The sequence below is a fragment of the Frieseomelitta varia genome, unplaced genomic scaffold, assembly GCF_011392965.1.
Source record: "Frieseomelitta varia isolate USP_RPSP 00005682 unplaced genomic scaffold, Fvar_1.2 scaffold_546, whole genome shotgun sequence".
In the NCBI taxonomy this organism is placed as follows: Eukaryota; Metazoa; Arthropoda; class Insecta; order Hymenoptera; family Apidae; genus Frieseomelitta; species Frieseomelitta varia.
Genome location: NW_025110308.1, coordinates 174,973 through 182,578, shown reverse-complemented (window position 1 = coordinate 182,578; position 7,606 = coordinate 174,973). Strand labels below are relative to the sequence as shown.

Here is a 7,606-nt window from a genome sequence, read left to right as displayed (position 1 = left end):
GCGTTCGCGAGGAAAAAAGTCGGGCTTTGTTTAACATAAATTTGTATTAAAAAGTGTCTCAAATAGCTTATGTGATCGAATAATCTTGTAAACAATATAGTGCATAATGACTGAATAGTACAATACTCTAAGTGTATAGTGAAATAAGTGTGGAATACTGAAATAAGTATCGATGATCGTTCGTCGGAATGGAAATCGCAATGTAAGTCAATTTCATTTGCAATTTTCTTTATTTTATTGAATAACAAACCACAGTGTTGAATCAATCACACACATTTCAAATATAGTTTAAAGTAGAAATAAAGTACGCTCATGAAATTAAAGAAAACTAACAATTTAAGATAATTTCAAACTCATTTAAATAAATGCAATGTAACGTTTATTTAATTACTAAATTACATTGATTACATCAGAATTAATACAGGTTATACAAAGGTGAGATAAAATATATCTGAATTTGTTTTATTTTCTTTATCATATTAGGATCAATCACTTAATTCTACAATTTATACATATTTCAATTTAATCACTTAAAATGACAATGAAAATAAATATAAAACGGATAAGTAAAATCACTCAGAGGAAAATATGCTTATGATAAGATTATCTTCGTACAAATTTTGTCTACTTCATTTTCCTTACAATAGATGCATACAATTTAAAAATTATAGACTTTATTTCTACTTTGTATGCTGTATGCTATTTAAAATTAAGTTACTTACATTATATTCAACACTCTACATTTGGAATGTTCTGTTAAATAATCATGGCATTTTTTAAATTACACTTTTAAAACGTGGCAGTATACAATAAATTATCACTTTCAAAAAAAAAAAAGAGAGAAATGTTTAGTAGTTTAAAAATTCAATATATATATATATATATATATATATATATATATATATATATATATATATATATATATATATCTGTTAAAAGCAATGTAAAAGCAACGGTATTTTGGTGATTAATCATGATACTAGTCTGTGAATATACACTTGATCTCAACTGCAACATTCTTACTGAAACACAAAGTAATCAATACCTACAGCTCTGATCATTTATTATACAGAATTATTAACTGATATGTGTAACGAATCCATGGAATATCTTCTTTCTTGTTGTGTTGTTTTCAACCACTGTTTATGTTCGCACAAGTAAGGATATAATGGTACCACTAAGACACTGATATCATCAACCGATGCCATAGGTGAAAATTTTTCATCCGTTTCTTCAAGATTTTCTGATTTACCAACCCACGCTCGTCCAACTAATCTACCGCGTGCTGCTTGTACCAATTCTTGAGCGCCCATTGTCAGTCTGTAAAATTTTATAACTTTTACTTTAGGATAAATTCTTTAATTTCGATAAAAGAGAAAGAAAAAGAGAAAAGAAATAATACCTGTATTCTAATGATGGATTATCAGGAGCTAGTGTCTTTCTAAGTATATTCGCTGCTGCTTTATCTGACACAACATCCCAAAGTCCATCTGTGGCTACAATAATGCAATCACGTTCTGTGAGATTACAACTATCTAAATTTATAGATTGCACTTCGGGTTGCGATGATAGGAATGGTTTTATATGTACTCCTGTACTAGCTGCTTTTAAGCCATGATCTCCAAAACCACGTGTTACTCCTATAGTACCCATTACGCGACTCTGTATAAGAAAAATATGTCAATTTTTTTTTTCTTTTTTTAACTATATCACAATCTTTTTCTGATATTGAGAATATTTACCCTTTTGCCATGTCCAGAGATGAGAGGTAGCTTTAAATCGGACAGTGTTAATACTTTATATGCCCAACCAGTCATGTAAGGTTCTCTATACAAAACCAAAGACCCTAATTCTTTTTGCAAAGGTCGTTTTCTAAATTCTAGTGGTGTAAAATGACCTTTCAATAACTCAGTACTTCTTAAAAATCCTAATGCTCTGACACGATTTGATTCTGAATCAGGAGTATGATCTCTTGTTAATGCACGCTGACTCTCTCCCAAAACTAATACAGCTCTGTATATTATACAAATATACATTCGATATTAATTGTTTCAACTTTCATTACCTACATCAGAAATTTAACTGTTCATATTTTTACCTTGAATCACCAGCACCTGCAGCATATAATCTACCATTGAGGAATAGAATGGTAATTGCTGTACAACCACCTCCCCCTCCTTGAGCTTGTGTTTCTACCATTTGATCCATTTGTCTATATGCTAATTCAATAGCACCAATTACTAAATCTCTTCCTTTTATAAGCTCATCTTCATCTTCATTTAGCAACATATTGCCAGGTATTGCCATTAATCTTCCCTAGAAAAACAATATATATTTGAAAACATAAAATTTAGAACTAGGATATACATAATAAAAGCATAATTGAAAAAAAAATTTTGTGTTGGAATGTTGGACAAATTTCTATTTTACCAAGATTATCCTATGTAAGTGTAATCTTGCTGTTAAAGCCACTTGATAACCAGCGTGTCCATCAAACATAGAAAATATGACATAAGGCAATGTAACATTAACATCTGATAATTTAAGATCTCCTCTGGTTGCAGAAGTTTGATCTTCATTCCATGTACTTTTTCCAGCATTTATACATTCCGCATAACCAGCACACCATGGTAACCGACTTAAATCTCTTGGAACTATAATTGGTCTTACCCTATGATCAGCACTTACCTATTGATTACAAAATGTTAAAGCTCCATTACTTATAGTATTTATAATCTTTCAGATACTCACTTGAGTTTCTTCTGTAGTTAATCCTAGAAAACTAGGTCTACTATACGGTTTATTTTCGACTTCTGCAGTAATGTTTGAATTAAGATAATCTGTTACTGTTTCATTATCAGAATCAGTAGGGTATTGTAGGCCAAGTTCACTCCCACCCATCGCATTCATCAATACTGATTTAACTCTGTTCAGCATCTTTTTTTCTTTTTTTGTTATTATTATTCGTGAATACAGAAATTAGAAATATAATATAAAATAAATTCAATAAACTTTATCATAACACATATCTTGAGATAGATATCACTTTTAGTGATAATAATTAATTGTTTTAGTCTTTATCAAAAAACATAAATTCACATTTATGTACAGCATTAGCAAGTAGGAAGTACAAATTTTAATTACTGACTGGGTTATGTGTCATCTGTCAATTACTTGTCACAAAATTAATTCCGCACAAGAAATAATATTCTTATAAACCCAGCAGTACTATGTTTAAAAATAAAATAATTTTATATGCTTCCAACTATTCATAAATCTGTATTTCGTTTAGTTCCTATCATCTTGTTGACAAATAATTGTCAACAATAAAATAGGTTATTTTCTGACACGAGTAGCAGGTAGCTGTTTTACCGTAAACAACTCGCAACATAGATTTCACATCGAATACATTTTCATAGTCTGTGGTAGGATTTCCGAGATCTCTAACCATACTTTTAATCCAATGTAGTATAGATTGGGATACAAACGACTCATTTCTGATTGAGGTTAGAATTACGACGTCCGTCATAGGAATTTGATTTCTTGCATAGTTCTTCCCGAAGAACATGGGTCACGAAATCTCATAAGATAATACGTCTATATTTTCTTTACTTCATGTTTATATTCCTAAATATGTGCTTCAAAAATGTAGAATGCAGGCAATGTTTGTAACACATAATAAGAATTCGTTACAATTGAGTGTCATTTATACGAGTTATTGAATATACTTTGTATATCCAATATGTCAAAAGGAAAGAAAAGTGCATACAGTAGTGAGGTAATTGACTTCTCTTCTCTATACTTTGCCCTTGTTATTTCAGTGTTGTTTGTTAGTTCTTGTGAATAGACATTAATATAATTTATTACAAATATAATGTAAAATTTTAGGAAGGTAGTAGTTCATCAGGTACCTCTTCTTCACTATCATCTGATGAAGAAGTAGATGCTAGGGACTTAAAACCAATTAAGGAATATTTGTCAGATCGTAGGGAATTGGCTCGTCAACTTTTTAAATCTGTTAAAGCTGAAAAGATACAAATGATGTTACCTCAGACTTTAAAGGTATGCCTAGTTTAGGATGCGTCAAATAGGTTATATTTTACTTATGTATATATAGTTTACACAATTATTTCTTGTAGAAAATGGATCTTGTACAATTAGAAAAGTGGTGTGCTAATGAATTAAGTGGCATGTCAAAGAGCCGTATATTATGTATTTTAAATGGAAAACCTATGTTAGAATCATCAGATACAAGTGAATCAGATGATTCAGGTATGTTTTCAGTGAAATACGTTAGGTTTTACTATATGTCGTATATAAATTATTTTCGTGACAATAGGACCCTCTTTGGAAATTATCTCAGATACAGAGGAATGGTTTACTGATGATGATATGTCTAAAAAGGAAGAAGGTTCAAAAGTACTTAAAGGAAAAATAAAGAAAGAAAGGATCAAGCAAAAAGGAAAATCTCAACTTAATAAAAAGAATGATAGTAAATCCATTTCTAAGAAAGTTTCTGATACTGCTTGTAAAAACATACAAGTGAAAAAGGAGAATGATACAGATAAAAGTAAAGAAAAGGAAGGTGATAGTTTATTGGACTTATTAGAGTTAGAAATGCGTGCAAGAGCAATAAGAGCTTTAATAAGAAAAGAGGAAGATATAATACCAAATACTTTAAAATCTGCGACAAGTAATGATATCTCAAATGAAAATGTTGTAGCTAAGACTGAACAAGATGAAATAAAAGAAAAAGAAAATTGTAGAAGACAGTTGGAAAGAATTATTAGTGCTCAGCAGAACAGTACTGCTGAAGATGAGGATGTAGTATTAGTCGTTCAACCAACTCCAACTATTGAGCTACTGTCGAGTGATAGTGAAGGAGAACCTCATAGTGGTGTGCGTGTAAATAAAAAATTACAGAACGAACGAGTTATAGAAGTCAAAGACAATATTAATCATATTGAGAATAGCGATATAAATACTGTTCGTAGTGTAAGTAGCGTAGAAAATTTAAAGGAAAATAAATCAACCAAAAGCTCGATAGAAACACGTAAAGAAATAGATAGTGCACATAAAACTGAAGCTTTTAAACGTAATCATAGTAATAATGTACCTTATCAGGATAATCAATCAAAATCTAACAGTAAAAAACGAAAAACAAAGAAAAAGTCGCATGTAAAAGAACAATCGAAAAATGTAACTTCCGAAGTCGATACACACGATATAAAATCAGGTAGTGCTCAAAATATTAAGGGTACAAAAAGTGACGATTGTTTGGATACGAAATTAGAGGAAAAAGAGCACGAAAATAATGTTACATCAAAAATGATAAATAATAATTCATTATCAACTGAACAAGAGTCAATCGAAGCATTAAATATTTCAGATAAAGTAGGTTTAGACGAAGAAAAATCCATTGACTTGGATGAAATAATTGATTTAGATGATTATTGCGACGATATGGATGATATAGAAAATAGCGAGAATGATAAAAATAATAAAACTGCGGAAAGTAAAGAATGTAAATCACAAACGGAATCAAATTCGGCACAAAAGTCAAATGGAACTGAAACTTGGGCGAGTCGTTATTATCAAACGGACGATGTACAAAATGTAATAAAAGAATCGAAGATTCAGTCGGAAATTCGTAAACGATTAAGAGAACGTCAAAGACTTTCCAAGCTTAATACATCTCCGAATAAAAATCTTCCTTCGTCACCACCTGTAGTAGAAGCAACTAACAATAAAATTATCGAAAAACATCCAATGGGTTCGGTCGATGAATATTTGGCTTTAAAGCACACTGCCGCTACCAACTTTAGTAGCAATAGTTGTAGCTTGATAAAAGATAACGTAGTATCTGCCAATACACATGTAGATGCGAATAAGTTAATTGAAAACAATCATACACCTAATATATTTAATTCTGTATATTCTAAAAGCCAAATGATCGACAAAGAATCTACTTTAAATGACAACGCAAATATTAATGATACATCTGCTACGAAAAAAGAGAATGTAGTTAACGCGAGTAACATTATGAATTCCGGTTAACTTTTATGTAATAGAGTCATATTAATTATATTTATACTTAAGCAATGATAAATATATTTCACGAGTACTGTCTTCCAACAGTCCGACATAAAATAATTTTTATACAACATTTCAATCCTTTCGAGTTCAAATAAGTTATACTTTTTTTCTGTAATTATAGAACATAAAGAAATAATGATACAGTAAAAGAAAATTGATTATGATTTTCATTTGTTGTTAAACTTATGTAGAACTAGATTAAACAGAATTATAGAGAGATATATGGGTTAGTTTTTACGAAAGTATTTATACAATGTAATAAGTACCTGTGAACGGAATTCCATTGTAGGGATGAAAAATTGCATTCTTTAACAAAGTTCGGTTATAAACTGAATTATATAATAATGTGATGTTTCGATTATGCTAAAACTAAGTAATTGATTGATAGCGACAATGTTGAAAACAATTTTTACATATGATATTTTCTGTTATATCAGGTATTTTTCATTTACTATGTTGCTTTGTAAATAGTGATCTTAAAATGAAACTGAAGATATAATGAAGTATATATCCTATCAAATTATGTAATAGAAATTAAATAGCATTGGCGCCATTTAACACAATGTTTTTTCTAAATCCGTACATATTTAGTATTATAGTATTCCTATAATTTATGATTTAGTTTCATAAATTACAACATAGAGATTTAAAATCATATGATTTATATCTAATCTGTCTTTTTTTGTAAGACAATCATATATTACTTGAAGATAATATACTACATATGTATTTATATATTTTGTTATTAATTTACCTTCTAAAGTATTCTACATTCTAATCACTGGCTTCTCTACTTTCATTCTCGACTTTTTTTTACCGTTCGTTTGTATGCGGAAGAGTTCCTGGTTTTTTATAATTTCCTTTATTTGCAGACTAGATAAAAACACTTAGAATATAAATTTATGAACTGTTTTTTTTAATTTTGCGGAATCGTCTGTTCAACACGCAAAACGTGATTCTACTTTCATCGAAAGCCATTCGTTTATTTTTATGAAATCGGCTATCTTTTTAAGAAAGGAAGGAAAGAAAAAGATAGGAAACATATCTATTACGATTCGAAGGAAATGCGAACGGCGCAGAAGTAAAAATCGAACGTTCGGTCAACAGTTGTGCACTTGTAACGCATAAGCGGTCTCGTACGACCTAGGAAATGCATGGATTGGTGCCCGCGTAATCTCATTGACTTTGTAGCCGCGTATACGAACGCTGTGGCGGAAGTATTACTACACTGTTCACACACACACACACACACACCGGCCGGAAAGATTTTTCAGAACCGCGAAGAACGTTCTTGGCACAACGAACTTTCGATCGCGGTGGGTGGTTCCGGTGGGTGGTGCCGTAGAACTTGGAAAGTTTCTCCACGACGATGCAAATAAGAGATACAGAAGGGAGAGACGATAGAGTAGAAAAGCCAATGGTACTCTGCATCATGCGAGACAGATTGTTGACAAAGGTTCCAGTGGAATTTAAATGAGTATGATCCTGCGCCGCATTGCGCAACACAGGG

General features: G+C 30.9%; 2 protein-coding genes across 3 annotated transcripts; one reads left to right on the top strand and one right to left on the bottom strand.

Annotated features, from left to right (window-relative positions):
• Positions 1-638: 638 nt before the first annotated feature.
• On the bottom strand, positions 639-3,378 carry LOC122533709 (protein phosphatase 1H). Its single transcript, XM_043663691.1, has 6 exons — positions 2,752-3,378; positions 2,431-2,688; positions 2,099-2,316; positions 1,743-2,013; positions 1,403-1,662; positions 639-1,320 (listed from the first exon to the last, which is right to left on the bottom strand). The coding sequence occupies exons 1-6, from the start codon at positions 2,935-2,937 to the stop codon at positions 1,065-1,067; spliced, it is 1,449 nt and encodes a 482-aa protein (XP_043519626.1). The 5' UTR covers positions 2,938-3,378; the 3' UTR covers positions 639-1,064.
• A 107-nt stretch (positions 3,379-3,485) lies between these two features.
• Positions 3,486-6,430, top strand: LOC122533708 (uncharacterized protein MAL13P1.304). 2 transcript variants are annotated; one of them, XM_043663689.1, is made up of 4 exons: positions 3,486-3,778; positions 3,889-4,062; positions 4,140-4,272; positions 4,340-6,430. In XM_043663689.1, the coding sequence occupies exons 1-4, from the start codon at positions 3,743-3,745 to the stop codon at positions 6,055-6,057; spliced, it is 2,061 nt and encodes a 686-aa protein (XP_043519624.1). In that variant the 5' UTR covers positions 3,486-3,742; the 3' UTR covers positions 6,058-6,430. The 2 variants fall into 2 exon arrangements, with proteins under 2 accessions (XP_043519624.1, XP_043519625.1); XM_043663690.1 differs by lacking the exons at positions 3,486-3,778; positions 4,140-4,272 and having other exon boundaries at positions 3,963-4,062.
• Positions 6,431-7,606: the final 1,176 nt, after the last annotated feature.

What these genes read in the sequence shown, in the direction of transcription:
- LOC122533708 (XM_043663689.1), top strand. Translation starts at nt 3,743, where the DNA reads ATGTCAAAAGGAAAGAAAAGTGCATACAGTAGTGAG. An exon ending in AAAGTGCATACAGTAGTGAG is followed by an intron (nt 3,779 to 3,888) that starts GTAATTGACTTC and finishes GTAAAATTTTAG; the next exon opens with GAAGGTAGTAGTTCATCAGG. An exon ending in AAGTGAATCAGATGATTCAG is followed by an intron (nt 4,273 to 4,339) that starts GTATGTTTTCAG and finishes TCGTGACAATAG; the next exon opens with GACCCTCTTTGGAAATTATC.
- LOC122533709 (XM_043663691.1), bottom strand. Translation starts at nt 2,937, where the DNA reads ATGCTGAACAGAGTTAAATCAGTATTGATGAATGCGATGGGTGGGAGT. An exon ending in GCAGGTGCTGGTGATTCAAG is followed by an intron (nt 2,014 to 2,098) that starts GTAAAAATATGA and finishes TATAATATACAG; the next exon opens with AGCTGTATTAGTTTTGGGAG. An exon ending in AATCCATCATTAGAATACAG is followed by an intron (nt 1,321 to 1,402) that starts GTATTATTTCTT and finishes AAAATTTTACAG; the next exon opens with ACTGACAATGGGCGCTCAAG.